Below are 15,802 nucleotides of genomic sequence, written 5' to 3'. Positions count from 1 at the left end.
ATGAATCCCAGATTTTTAACGTATATCCCTTTTTTTAGTCCAGGGGCATATGTTCATGATATCGTCCAAAGCAAGAAGGTGTCGTGGCCTATGAAATTCGGCTCTCCAATTTGGTCAAAATTGAAAGCAAAAAAGTGAAAGTGAAAGTGACGTGACATACAGCCAAGTATGGTAACCCATACTCGGAAACCGTGCTCTGCTTTTAACCCATCCAAAGTGCACACACACAGCAGTGAACACACACACACCGTGAACACACACCCGGAGCAGTGGGCAGCCATTTATGCTGCGGCGCCCGGGGACCAGTTTGGGGTTCCGTGCCTTGCTCAAGGGCACCTCAGTCGTGGTATTGAGGGTGGAGAGAGCGCTGCACATTCACTCCCCCCACCTACAATTCCTGCCCGCCCGAGACTCAAACTCACAACCCTTGGATTGCGAGTCCGACTCTCTAACCATTAGGCCACAACTTCCCCAACAACAATTGCCATCGCTGGAGAGAAGAGCGCTGCGTACAGAGGTACAGATATATCTTACGTTCTTCTACAAATTATAATTTAAAGAAACAAACAAAAAAAAAGTACATGCACAATAGTGTGTTGAGTGTTACAGCCCCACATACACCCCCCTCCCCCACCAAACTTGACGAGACACGGTTCCATGTTCTGGTTTAATTTTCATCTTGTCCTTTTGAGACAATGCTTTAAAATAAACAATGATCTTTTGTCTTTTTGATGATTTTTATCATTTATTACCATCGCTCACAAATGAGCATCAAGTACACACAAATCAAAAAAGAATGTCATGTTTCTGATGTGTTGTTTAGAACTGTAAAAACTAAATGATATCTCAAGGGAAGGCTTATCAAAACAAACTACCAAAAAACAACTGTAAGCTGTGTTACACTTAAAAGAAGTTGCCTGCTTGAATTCCATCTAATATTTTTCAGAAGTACAGAACAGTCTGTCATTCTACATGAATCAAACATCAGTAACATGATGGACCACTGTGCGTTTCCAAATTGCAATTGTTGAAGACTCTGGTTCCTTGTATGTTAGCTGTAACTTCAAGTGGCACAATGTGATTAGCACGTGCTAAGAAGTCTTCATCCATCCTAATCAGCTGATATAGAAGTAGCCGAGTCAATATATAAATTTTAATTTTTTCCTTCTTCCTTTGTGCTTCTTGACTAGCCGAAGATATGGATTGTCAATCATGTTTTCCTCATTGGCCTTCCCTGTAGGCACAACACCACCAGGCGGCAGCACTACATTCTCCTTATCTGCACTTTGGTCATCCTAGAAAAAAACAAACAAAAAAAAAACATTAATTATGATTATTATTAAAATAATAATACAAATCATAATAAGTAATTCTATTAAAAAGGTCATTATTAAAATAAAATAATTAAAACAAAATACAAAATGTAGTTATTGCACACACACACACACACACACACACGTTATAAAAAATAAAAATAAAAAAAAACATCATAGAAAAAACAACAGACATGTTTTTTGACAGACAGTTCATGTTTTAGCATAAACATTTTGACAAGGAAAAATGCTTCATGCTTGCCTGACTGACGTTACTAGAGTTGTTCTCAGTGTCTGTCTGGTCGTCCTGCTCGGATGAATCTGTCTCCTCCAGTGTCTGAAGCTCTAGTTCAGAGGGCAGCAGGGCACTCAGGTAAGGGATGGCGCTTGGCTTTGCTGTGATCACTTATTACACACAGACAGATGAATAATAAACACTAGAAAGTCAAAAGGGTAGTCAAAGTATAATAGGACACTGGTGGTATTTGGGGCAGAAAAACTCACAAGGGAATGCACTGATGTCATCCTTAAAAAGGCTTTCCGTCTCTCCTGTCTTGGCCATGAAGCGTGTGAGCGCACGTTCCACATCTCTCCTCTGTGATGCTGCCAACATTAAGAACATACATTCTGCCATAGCAGAATGTATGTTCTTAATGTTATTGGTTATTAAGCTGAAAGTCACACAATAGCAAGGCATCAGGTGAGCAGAATAACTGACTGGCGTTTTGATGTATGTATGAGGATCTGGGAATTCTGGGAAGTGGCTGGGGATGTATGTTGGATGAGTGCACTTCTGTCCGGCTATGAGGGCTTTTGGGACGACTGGAGCATTTGTTATTGGAGCTGTTAAACACAGAAGAGTACATTTAAACAGTTATAACAGATAATATAGAATAAACAGAATTAACAGATTAAAAAGTGGTAAACCTATGTGCAGTTATGACCATCCTTTGGGATCTTTTGGCGTACACTGGAAGAGTATCCACATTAAAACCTGCGATTGTGGAAAAAGTAAACCTCAGAATTAGTTAAAATCTCACTAACAGATAAACATGAATTCAACCACATACAGAAGTGATTTTTTTTATTTCTTAAAGGGATACTCCATCCCAAAATGAAAATTTTGCCCTTATTCACTTACCCCCATGTCGTTCCAAACCTGTAAAAGCTTTGTTTGTCTTCAGAACACAATTTAAGACAGGGATCTCCAACCCTGCTCCTGGAGAGCTACCATCCTGCAGACTTCAGTTCCAACCCTGCTCCAACACACCTGTCTGTAATTATCAAGTAGCCCTGAACACCTTGATTAGCTGGTTCAGGTGTGTTTGATTGGGGTTGGAGCTGAAATCTGCAGGACAGTAGCTATCCAGGAGCAGGGTTGGAGACCCCTGATTTAAGATATTTTGGATAAAAATCAGTAGGTTTGAGATGGTCCCATAGACTGCCAAATAAATAACAGTATCAAGGTCCAGGAAAGTATGAAAAGCATCGTCAGAATAGTCCATCTGCCATCAATGATTCAACCGTAACGTTATGAAGCGATGACAGAGCCCGCGCCAGCACAGCACTGACGAGGGGGCGGCTGAGGTGACGAAAGGGGGCGATGACATAGCACAGAGTAAAAGTAAAAAATAAAAAAAAATAAAAACCTTTTGTGGCCCATTCACATATTTGTCGGACTGATATTATTACAACTATTAGAATACAGGGTTCACAGAGATAGAGATTTGGTTGCGAGGCAAGTCAGTGGAAGTTTTTTCTAGAGACGTGTTTTAGAAGCTGAATTTCTTTGAATTTGAGCGCCGTGTTTTAGAATGATGTAGGCTATTATGCGCGAGAAGCTGCTAAAGACCTGAGATGAGAGCACAGCATTCAAGACGTCAGGTAGCGCATTTACATTGAAATACAATGGAAAAGAACAGCAGTGGAATGAAAAATGCATTCTGAGTGAATTAACCTATTAAAAGCTACTTAGCAAATACAGATGTCGGAGTATTGAATAAAACAAAATCGCATATCCAGACATCCAGAAAATAAAAATGTGAGCAGCTTTAGGCAGCAGTTTTACCACAAATATAGACAAGTGATACCAGAAATACTTAATTGTGTCTGCTTTACAATGAAAGACAAGCTCACTGCGACTGATTCCCTGACATAATACATTCATTGCGACTCATTTAACAGATGCATCATTTTAAGTTAGAACAACTTGAACAGCAACAAACAATAACAATACAGCAAAATAATTAACTAGCTACGATCATCTAGCCCTCTATTAAACATAAAAAAAAATGTTTCATCATAGCTTAGGCTACTCAGTAATGCTGCTTTCTTAGTTGCACCACTTGCGCGGGAATTTGTGTCAGAGTAACAATTAAAATGCACTTTGTGAAACGGACTGTCCTAAATTGTTGCTATAGTAGCATCATATTAATGATAGAAAGCTTATGCATTTGCCAACTATATTTTTTAAATAAACCATTATATTTCATAATTAAAATCTATTTTCACACTCATCTTGGGTTAGGGGGCGGGATAGTTCGAGTGAGGAGGCGACGCCGAAAGCAAACAACGCATCGGCACAGCGCGGCTGACACAGAAGAGCATAGGCCATCTGTGTACAGCTCAGAATTGCCAAAATGGTGCTACGCTGATTTGGAGAGACACAGAGGAGAGGAATTGTTGAATAAAGTCGTTATTTTTGTTTTCTTCATGTACAAAAAGTATTCTCGTCACTTCATAACGTTACGGTTGAATCACTAATGGCAGATGGACTATTCTGACGATGCTTTTCATACTTTCCTGGACCTTGACACTGTTATTTATTATGCAGTCTATGGGACAGTCTCAAGCCTACAATTACAAAACCAAAATATCTTAAATTGTATTCAAAATACCAACAAAAATTTAACAACTAAAAAAAAAAAAATTCACAACACCCATCTTAACTGCCCAGGAGAAGAGAATAACTAGGTGGACGTGGACACTTAAGTTTCTGCTGTGATCTTCTATCCTGCAATTTTGTCTAGTGACTGATAAGTTTTGAAATCTTTTTTTTATTTTTTTATTTTTTTGGAGCTAATGGAGAGAAGGTTTGATTACTAGTTCTTGACACTGGGCTTTTTGGGGACAGGTTTTGCGCTGGTGTGGATCAGTCACATATACAAATATTTTTCTCGTTTTTTTTTTTTCTTAGGCGGACCTATAATCTCGGAAATGTGTGGTCTGCTTTGGTTAGGGTTCAAAGTTGTTTGTCGTTCCTTTTTTGTGCTACTTTTATTTTATACAACAGACATTAATATCTTTATTTATTTCATTTGAATTTTAAAAGGTTTGCGCACTCGGGTGGTTTGGTATATAGAGTTACTTTAAGGAGATCTCATTTTGTGTGGGATTGTGTAGGGTCAAAAATTATCAAAGACTTCTGTTTTGCTTGTAGGCCAACATGTGTAAAAAACATGTCAAAAATTATCAAAGACTTCTGTTTTGCTTGTAGGCCAACATGTGTATACATTGGGGATCTGCTAATTGTCACACCTTTTGCCCAGTGGGTGAAGCTGTAATCTGCTGATTGGTCAGTTTGAATATCTCACATTTGGTTTTTAGTCACATGGTCAAGGAAGGGATAAAAGAAGACTGTACTGCACTGCACTGTCTCTTTCTCTTGGCTGCTTCTTTTCTTTGCTGGCACTCTCTTCTCGGGGCTCTGCCCTCTCTCCCTCTTTTTTCTCCCTCTCTCCATCTTCCCCTCTCTCTTTTTCTCTCAGGTAATATTTTACATACATGCTGGGTACAATTAACTGTTTATGTTTTACCATCCTTCATCTATTTTGTAACCAATTCAAGTGTAACCATAAAATATTGTTATTAAACCATTTCAGTTATTATGTTGCTAACTAGTCTTGATTCAACATTCACTTTGAAGTGCTACCTATTGCAATTCAATATAGTCACTTAATAGCAACGCTCTCCCACATATTTAGCTATTCTAACTGAGCTTATTTCCATTGATGGTATAAGTGGCAGTGGGTGGTAATAGACTAGAAACGTGCAGTTTTATACCATCGTGCTGACAATGTTTCTTTAGTCATTTGGCAATCCTACAGCCTGAAACACTGTAGGGAAACCACCCTTACAACTAGATTGTGCCATCTTCTGGTCAACCATCTGTTTCTCTTTGGTGTGTGGTGGAATTGTTGATCGCATTTCAATACCTTTTTCTGTCAAATCTGTTTGGAATCTGGAATTATCTGACCTTAATTTATCTGTCAACTTGGAAGAAAGTGTAGTCAAACCTCAGTTTAACCTCTAAAAACTTGCCTCATCATCTTATATTTATTGAGCATGTATAGTGGCTCTGGGTGTGTGGATGATGTCTGTTTTTGTTGTTTTGGTGTTTTATGGTGGTTGTTGTGTGTATAAAAATAAATAAAAACTTGTTCACAAAAAAAAAAAAAAAATAGCATATTGCCGTCCCACTTGGTGCTCTTTTGGCATTGGTCTGAATGAAAATGCAAATGCATTCTTTGCCTCTAGGTGCCGCTTTTGGAGTGGTAAAAATAGCGGTTTCCCCGGTAACGCTGTACACAAAGCAGCACTGTGCTCACAAAGGCTGCTTTATCAGCAAACACTATAGAATACCCAAGAGTGTCATTCCTATAGTTTTGAATGGGGAAAAATGCAATGCTCAATAGCCCCGCCTTCTGAATGAAAGAGCCAATCGCTAATCGGTAAAGTCAGGGCATCACTGCAGCTGCCATTAGAAGTTAACAACATTAATGATACAGTTGTTGTCAGATTTCTTTGGTGATTTCAAATATGAAATTTAATCGTAAGCTTAGTGAACAGTTTTGTAGAATTGTATGTTTCCCCATTCAAAGAGATAGGAGCTGCACTTGCATGCCCGCGGCGTTTCAAAGATGGCTGCTGAGTGACATGACTTGTCTTTAAGTCGGCATGAAACGGAAGTGGCGATTGTCTTTTTTTCCTTTACTGTGACGTCTATCCGAGTGAAACGGCATTTGAATTGAGAGGGCGGGACTTGATTTCGTCCTTCGGGAATTGATTGGATCATTGGAAGTTTGGGCGTTGCTAACAAAATGGAGGCAGATCCGAATGCCAGTTTTATTTATTGAAGAAGATGACAACGAGGACAATCAATGGCAAAAAACATTCCTAACAGCGTGTGTGCGTGCGCGCACGAGAGAAAGAGAGAGAGAGAGAGAGAGACTGCCTGAATGACTGAGTGCGTCCTCCATCAGGTTAAGCCATATTCATAAAAAAAAAAAAAAAGTTTGCAATGTCCTAAGAGTAATGTTGTGCTAATATCCAAATATCCTTTCAACTTTTAAGGGTAGTGTACTCCCCCATAGCTTTCATCAGCACTGGTCAATGCATTGATTTCTATAAAGTGAAGCATCAGCTTCAGTTCCCTTTCATAGGTCACTTCAATGATGCGGTGATGGGACCGTACGGGAACACCCTTTGGTGTGATGAATATCTGAAGCCCTGTACCATCCCGCCAATCCTATTGGCCAAATAGCGCTTGGCATAGTATACCTGCGTGCCGTGTGCTATTTTCCTCAGATTTAATTTCCTTCAGGAAAGCAAATTTTCTGTGCCCTAGAAAGCATCTCGCGCTCTCAGCGACAACTTCTTTGAGCAGTGTTCAACTCCTCTTCGCAGACGCGATGAGTCATCAAAAATGTAAAGAGCCGTGTAGCAGGTTCATCACGGCGGGGAACACTTATGAAAGGTGCGTTGTGTGCCTGGGCCTGCATCACACTTAGCGGTGCTTAGCGGCCTATAGACATGTCCCCACTGTGACAGCCTGCAGCTGAAAGTTCTGCGCTCGAGGGTAGAAGTTTTCTCTAAGGTCGTCCCCACGTCCAACCCCTGCTGTGTCGCTTCTGTGGTTGCCGAGGCGTCACACGAGGCGATGTCTTGGGGCGTCGTGTATGACCTGGACCGTGAGGACAGTGCTGCGCTGGAGCTTTCTCCATTACGCTCGCTCTCCCCCACTCGAGTGCAAGAAGTCAGCAGAAATTTTGTGGAGCCCACCGATATAAAAGAAAAATATAAGTCTTTTCTTATGGGTGCCCCAATCTCCAAGGACAGACTGTTTGGAGATTCAGTCACCACGGGGGTGGAGAAATTCAGGGCAGCAAAGCAGCAATCAGACACTTTCCGCCAGCTGATTCCGCACAGGCCCAGGGAAATGGATCCTCAGGCTCCTAACAGCAGTTCCTGATCCTTCTGCTGTTCGTCGGTGACTGTGTCCTCCACTAGAGAGTGCTGTTGGACCGCTAATGCGCATCCAACCTTCTCACTGCTGTCCCCAGGCTCAAACATTGACTGTCTTGCCACAGAATGCACCTCGAGCAGCATTTGAGTGAGCCACCTTTCCGAACACCCTCTCAGTAATCTGCACAATTCAGCCTTCAAGGTTCAAGGGACGACCCAAGGGTCTGGCAATGACGGCCCGTTTATGACGGCCCACAAAGCTGCTGCTTCGTTGCTAGCAGTGGGGCCCAATGTGCATCCTGTTGGAATAAATCCTGCCGTAAACATGCTTCAGGATCCTATAGAATGAAACACAGCGACCTTGATGCATGCATTTCCCGATCTTACAGACACCGCGAGCTTTCCATGCTCGGAAATTCTAACGTATGCAGAGACATCACAGCCACAGACGGAGGTCTTGAGGCCATTAAAGAATTTCGAGCCACATGGGAACGCTTGCACGACATTCTACAATGGGTATTACACACAATTCGTTATGGATACACATATGGAGTTGTTACAACCTCCTTTTGAAGCTTGTTTGATGAAGGAGGTGACAAAAAGCATAGTTTTCCTAATGGGATTTCAAATGTGTCGAAAGAAATAGATAAAGTGCTGGATGATCTAACACAGTAGCTTTAAAGCATAACAGCTCCTTTAGGAATAGAGTCCATGACAATGGAGAATTCTTTGGGAGTTACTAGAAAATTAAATTTACATAAAAATTCTTTGTAACTTAAAAGACGACCTTCTGAGTTAAATAACTGGGAAACAATCAGAATGTTTTTCTCAAACCAATTACTAAAAAAACTAAGATTTTCTCTTATATACAATGTCTTGATTGTTCCAAATGAAGTACCGGTGAGGGGAGAAATTTTGCTTAAAGATTAATGACCATGCAAGTAATGCCTGTTTATGAAATTTAGCAATATTATAATTACAGATCAATAGGAAAGGGAGACCACCTGTCACGGAGACGAACCCCGTGATTCCCGCTACTGGCCAGCAGAGGGCTCCATCTCCTGAATATTGACTCTCACGCACCCACACTCACTTAAACTGATTCACAACTACAATACCCATCATCCCCGTGCCTCGGACTCTGATCATCACACAGGTGCAGCTTATTTGTTCGGCTATTTAAGCTGCACAACTCCATCAGTCTAACGCGAGTCTCGTCTCTTGAATCTGACCATAGTTTGTCTTTAAAAAAGTGACAAAAGAAAACCCTTTTACAAAAACTATAACTTTGCCGTCTCTTGAACCATTGCTGCCCGCCTCTTGACCTTGGATTGTTTATTGGACTCTGAATATTGCCTGCTACCCCGATCTATTGCCTGTGTTTGACGACGATTCTGGTTACCTCTACTGTTGTGTTTGCTGGTATTGATCCCTGCCTGTACGACCACGAGTTGTTCAATAAAGCTTGCAAGATGGATTCCCCGTCTGGTGATGACTTATTACACCACCTAATTTGGAAAAGTAGTAATTGGGGATAAAATTTGGGAAGCATCACTTAAAAATAAGGTGGTGTCATCTGCTAATTGACTAATAAATATATCTCAATCAGCTAAACGAATGCCCTGAATAGTACTTTCATGTACAAATGTTGACAGCCGCTGCACACAAAGAAGAAATAAATAGGGAGAAAGGGGACAACCTTGTCTCACTCCCCTGGATAAACTAAACCTTGGTGAAGTGCCACTCTTTAATTTAATTGAAGCACTTCCATTATTGTAAAGAGTTTTAATTACTCTGCAAAACATATCCCCAAAACCAAATTTATCTAATGAATTAATAATAAATTGGTGCTCTAAAGAATCGAAAGCCTTATAGAAATCTAAGAAAAGAATGAAGCTGTCCACCTGAATCAAGCCTGAATAATCTAATAAATCAAGAATCAACCTTATATTGTTAACAATGTGTCTTTTGTTCAAAAAACCAGATTGTGTCTCATCTATAACAGAACCCAATACAGATTTTAGTCTTTTAGCAAACATAATTTTATAATTACTGTTAAGCAGAGAAATGGGATGCCAATTGTCAATTCAGAGTAAATCTTTTTTAGGCTTCGGAATTAAAGTAATTAAGCCTTGAGTGAGAGTCAGGGGAAGAGCCTCATTCTATATGCTTTCTTCAAAAAGAAGTAAAAGTAAAAAAAGAAGTAAAAAGGAGACAATTCTTTAGAGAACTGTTTATAAAACCCTGCGGTAAGCCCGTCCGTTCCGGGAGATTTATTGTTTTTAAGTTCTAGAATTGAGTTACTAACTTCAGATTAAGTAATTTCACTATCACAGAGATATCTGTCATCTCTTGAGATAGTCTTACAATCTTTAACAGACTCCAGAAAAGTATGGGCTGCCTCTTCCGGAAATGTTTTTTTATACAGATTACTGTAAAATTTAGCACAGAAATGTGCAATTGCCTGAGGATTATTAGTGTCTGTCCCCTCAATATTAAGAGTTTCAATTAGTGAAGTACTTAAGCGATTCTTTTCTAATCTGAAAAAATAGGATGTTACATTCAAGTATTGCAATTTTAGACACCACCTTATTTTCTTCTGCTCTCTTAAGTTTAGCTAAATTACTACCGAATTTTCTAAAGTATTCACTAATTTCAAACTTCAACAACTCCCACTGGCAACAGTATGAATCTAACACTAAAGCTCTTCTCCAGTACTGCTCAATCAATAATGTAATATTCTTCTTAACGTCTTCAAAATGGAGAAGAGAATTGTTCAATTTCCAATAAGAAGAAGATGAGCTGAGATCAAGAGATGCAGAAAGACAAAGAGATGGCACTGTGATCTGTAAGAGGTGTAGCATGAATGCTGACTGATGTACAACTATTTGCTAGGTTTTAAGAAATGAGCCAGTAATCTATTCGGGACTGCTTAGAACGGTCCTTGCTGCTCCACGTATAAAGTCTTTGCTGTGGATATATTTCTCTCCATATACCAACAACACAAAAACGCAACATGAAATTATTCATAATTGGACTTATAGAAGCAGCTCTAGGGTCAGACCTATCTAAATCACTATTTAAAACAATATTGAAATCCCTACCTAAAATAAGAACAGCATTGGGGTATTTATTTAAGCAGTACTGTATATTTTCATTGATATTGTCCATTAAAGTGGTATTTTCCATAGAAGAATTGTACCCATAAACATTTAATAACACTGAGATGGTCTGACCAAGTGAAAGCATTAATAAGAGAAAATGACCCTTGGGATCACCGACAACTAGAATCTCACCAGCAAACTTATTTTTTAAAATGGTGACACCTGCTGATCGCTCTGTGCCGTGCGACATCCATACATCACTGCCCCACTGGGACCTCCAAAATTTAACATCGTCCTGTGTGGAATGGGTTTCTTGAAAAAAGAAGTCTGATCCATGGTTTTTAACAAACAAAAAGAGGGCTTTGCGCTTCACATTGTTTCTTAGACCCCTGGCATTAAGAGAAATGAACGATATTGACATTGATAAATGAACAGCAATGAACAGCTGTAAGCACGATTCAGAACAAAGGCAAAAAGTCAAAACTGACTGATAGATGAGAAGAAAGCTGAGATGAACAGAGCTTAACTGACCAATTTAAAGGTTCAGCTGTAATAAGACGATAGCTCAAACATCATAGTGACAGTTAAAAGTCATCATCTTACAAAAGACTACACAATCCTCATGATAGAACTCACAAAGTAATCTCCACACCTTCAATAAACACACGTGCTCCGACGTAATAGGCCATTTTTCCAGCAGCCCTCGCCTCTCTCATATTCGGCCACAAGCTCTTCCGTCTCTCCCAGTCCAGCGAAGTCAGATCCTGTGGGAAGCGCAGGTTGTTGTCTTTGAGAAACTGGGACTTCTTGGCAGCTTTCCATAAGGCATCGCGGATAACCCGTGAGGTGAACTGCATGATAAAGGCGCAAGGTTTTGTGTTGTCACCTCTCCTCCCTAACCGGTGCACAGTGTCAACAACATCAGGGTACTTGCTGGAGATTCGAATGATCTCGGATCTGATATCTTCTTTTAAAGTCTCAGGCACTCCAAACAATCTCAAATTCCACCTGCGAGAGTATCTCTCCAGATCAGAAATGCGTGTTCCCCAGGTGCTCGTGAGACGTTCTTGATCTTTAAGCCTGGAATCTATATCTTTCACATTAGTTTTTAGATCTTTTACTTCGGCACACACAAAGTCTACTGTTTTCTTCAGCCCTTCTATCTTCAGAGCATTGGCGCTAATCATTCCTTCGAGTGCGTCAGACCAAGTATTGATCAACGAGGAGAGTGTGGAAATGATGGCAGAGTCGGCCTGCTCATTTGGACTTAAAGATTTACTTTTTTTATGAGCAGGCGGCTTGCTAGGAGTGACAGGGAGTGAAGTCACGCAGAGATCTAGCTCATTTACAGCAGGAGAAGCATAATCGTGGACATCCATGATGTCTATACTGTCTGATCGCTCTTCGCGTTTGTCAGATGGCATATTTATGCTCTTAATTGAATGTACTAAAATATGATCCAGCAAATGTAATGGGAAAAAAATACGTTAATACAGCTATACTTTCTTAATATGTAAAGTTTGGTCAGGAGCTCTGAAAACTTCGACTTAACAAGGCGCCATCTTGGACCTCCCCCGTGTTTCAGTTTATTCTTCGCTAGAACCGCAGAACCCTTACATCACAGCAGTCTCAGGACAGCAAGGCCAGGCCAGCAGCGTCAAGCCAGAAGTGGACGGAGCAAAAGTTATCTTACTAAGGATAGCGCCACGTAGTGTTTTGGATCACTTTAAAGTGTAAATCTACGTTGATGTTAAGTCAGCATTTTATTATAACAATTTAATCAGATGATAGATAGATGAGGCAGATAGACAAAAGGAAGCTTGAGGATTTGAACATTTGATTTAATTTGTTGTTGTTTTTTTACAATTATTTTTCCATTATACACATTATCATACATAAGTAGCAAAAGATTAAAAAAAAATAAAACAAACAAATGTTAAAGCAAAGCAGGCAGACATTTAACAATAATTATCAAAATTGATAAAAGAAAACTAAAATAAATCAAAACTCAAGAAACATGCAATTTATTTAGAGGCCCCTTTTGTCCATGCACTCATCGAGAAAACTGTCCATATTATCCTTATATTGGAATTGGAAAACAAAAGGTTCTTTGGCCAGTTGCTGGTCGTCAGGCATTTCGACCTGTGAAAGCTGAAGAAGAGTTTTCTCCTGGTCTTTCTCTTTCAGTTGGAGGAACCTCAGCTCTTTCACCAAACCTCTGAAGACACAGAGGTTTTTCTGCTGCCATCCAACTGCAGTGTGGAGGTCTTTTGTTATCCTTGGCTTCTGAATGAGGTGTACAAACAATTGGAATGAAGTGTTGGAAAAACCTTCAATAATACTGTGAATTCAATTACACATAATACTAAAAAGTCATGAGCTTTAGTCAGGATGTAGCAAGCCTTATCAAGTTCTGACTACAACAATTCTGCTGTGGCTTTATAGGTAATATTTTTGTTGGCAAAACAGAGCAAAGACAGACAATACTGTGTTATATTGTATATAACACAATATAATTACACAATGCTATAGTATATAATATATAATACCCAATAATATAATTGCATATATAATTGTGTTATATTGTAAAACATATATACATTTGGGATAAACAGCACTCGTGTGATTGCTCTTTCTGCTCGTGTGATATTGCTTACATAAACATGAGACCAAAAAAATAACTAACAAAAAAAAAACTCATACAGGAGCATTTTTGCCCGATTATCTTGAATTTTTGGGCATAACTGCATTTATGGAGTTGTTGCCCTGCATCATATCAAAGTCCCTTTCTATAGTCTTTGATCATATTTGATCATTACACACACACACACACACATATATATATATATATATATTAATTTCTCTTCCTTTTCCTCACCATCAACATGAAGATCCAACAGTCAACGGAGCCAGCCAGCTGTTGTGGAACATTCTAACATAATAGAATATCATTCAGTTACTCCTGGAATAAGAATATGACAACACATTATTTTTATTAGTATCTTTGTTTTATGTAAGCCTTTTAAATCTCACCTTGTTTTTGATCAGCTACCTCATCTATCTATTATCTGATTAAATCATTATTAAAAAAAAATGCTGACTTGACATCAACATATAAACTTTGAAATGATCCAAAACACTATGTGGCGCTATGCTTAGTAAGATAACTTTTGCTCCGCCCACTTCCGGCTTTAGACTTTTTCTAAGTATAATACGAGTTTACTTAAATGTAATTTTAATTATAATTCTGAGAAGCACATAAAGCACATTTCTGAGAAGAACATAAAAAGTACACTAAAAGTAGCCTATTCTTTCCTATTTTTAGTTTAAAAGTATACTAATAGCATGAATAAGCTTCTTTTTTGTAAGGGTAGGTGTCATTGTGATTCAGGAAATTATTGCATTTTGTTAGTGCGTGTAATGCCGGCCAGTAACTAGTTTTATACAGGAGTATTTTAGAACTAATAGTAAATTGTTGGTTGAGGACAGGCAGTGGTCAAATTGTAAAAAAATTTTCAAGAGGGTTGGTGGGGCGGGGGGGTCATGTGATTACAAATGATTACAAAGCTTTATTAAATGAACTATGGTTTATGAGTTGTTTTCCTTGTGGGGCCTGAAATGTCAAAAGTTTTACCTTTTTTTTGTGGGGACATTTAGTCTTCCCAATATAGGTTACTTGCATGAAGATAATCTGTGTGTCTGTGTGCCAAATGACCTAAATGATGACCCTTATTAGGGGTGTGTGATATTGACGAAAATTTTGGGAGGATTTTTGATCGATAACGATAAATAAATATTTTGCTGAGTATATTTTTGTGCTGGTGTAGGCTTACGTTATATCCTTATATCAGGGGAATGTCTTTAAACTCTAATCAATGAAATACCATACCTTATTATGTTGTCTTCTTTTTAAAGAACGTCAGAAACTGCGTTTGAAACATTGGCTAGAGAATTTGAGTTGTTCTCTCACCCGATCTCTTGATTGTTCTCAATTAATGAGTTTCCTTTCAGAGTAGATGGCGTTTCTTTTTTTATACACTTTGATGTTCAACAACATTATAGTTACATACATTTATGCAGATAAAAGTGTGTCTAACATATATATATAACAGAGAGAGATAGTCTAGAGAATGCCACAAATTATTTATAATTATATTTTATATTTGATGACTAATGAAATTATATTATATTATCTATAATATTATTATCTAGTCTGTTTTCTTTTCACAAAAAAACATAAAATACATTAACGTGACAGGGTCACTAAATTATACAGTTGTACATCACTCCCAGGTACTTATGGACACTGTGACGGGATCAGAGTGGACAGAATCTAATGCACCTATTTGGTTTCTTCGCAATGCATCTTAAATATTATTATTATTTGTTATCATCTACATAGAATTTCTGAAGCTAAATAATTTTCTGATTAATTATCAACTTCAAAATGTACCTTTTCTAACACAGACATAATGCACATCCAGGTATTTATAAGTGCCAGCACAAGGATCAGAGAAAACTAAGTTCATTGCAGGAACAAAACATCTTTTTTTGCACCAGCATGTTGAATGTGTGAAAAGAAGAAAAACTCTCTTTTAAGAATGTTCTTAAGGCACATGTGTACATGGTATTTATAATAAAGACAGATCCGTTATCATCTGTAAATAACAGATAACAAATCTTTTGTTGATTGTTAACTTGGTTGATTGTACATAGCAAATGTTTTGTGATTCAATATTAACCTATTTTACTGCTTTATTGATCATATGTTCAAACACCTTTAAGACCCAAATGAGACTCCTGACGATTTCCAGAAATGTTGTTCCTGTTGTGGTATTGTATGATTTTGTGCATTTACACTCCCAGAACTTTTACAGACAATGTTCTGTGGTCTTCTTGGGCAAAGTGTTTCTCAGTCCGGTTTCTGGAGTTACACCAACACCTGCTGCATCTGATAAGATTAATAAACTGCCCAAATTACAATTATATACTTCTTACTTATATCATACTTTTCCTATAAAACATATAGCTGGCCATCTATTTCTTATTGTTCTAATCCATAGTATGTTATAGTAACATTTGTTTAATAAATGCTACTGTAATAAGCTCTGCCATGTCACATGATTGTTCAAAGGACACCAG

At 38.5% G+C, this 15,802-nt stretch overlaps 1 protein-coding gene and 1 pseudogene across 1 annotated transcript; one reads left to right on the top strand and one right to left on the bottom strand.

Moving 5' to 3' along the window:
• LOC109060484 overlaps window positions 1–15,802 on the top strand; it is a 29,417-nt pseudogene that overhangs the window by 6,208 nt on the left and 7,407 nt on the right.
• Window positions 760–2,478, bottom strand: LOC122142038 (transcription initiation factor TFIID subunit 8-like). The gene is made up of 5 exons (XM_042751507.1): window positions 2,455–2,478; window positions 2,245–2,307; window positions 1,818–2,156; window positions 1,576–1,718; window positions 760–1,295 (listed from the first exon to the last, which is right to left on the bottom strand). Exons 2-5 carry the CDS (start codon window positions 2,258–2,260, stop codon window positions 1,140–1,142), a joined length of 654 nt encoding a protein of 217 aa, XP_042607441.1. The 5' UTR covers window positions 2,261–2,307; window positions 2,455–2,478; the 3' UTR covers window positions 760–1,139.

The sequence above is a fragment of the Cyprinus carpio genome, chromosome B23, assembly GCF_018340385.1.
Source record: "Cyprinus carpio isolate SPL01 chromosome B23, ASM1834038v1, whole genome shotgun sequence".
NCBI classification, from domain to species: Eukaryota; Metazoa; Chordata; class Actinopteri; order Cypriniformes; family Cyprinidae; genus Cyprinus; species Cyprinus carpio.
This window is presented reverse-complemented; position numbering and strand designations above follow the sequence as displayed.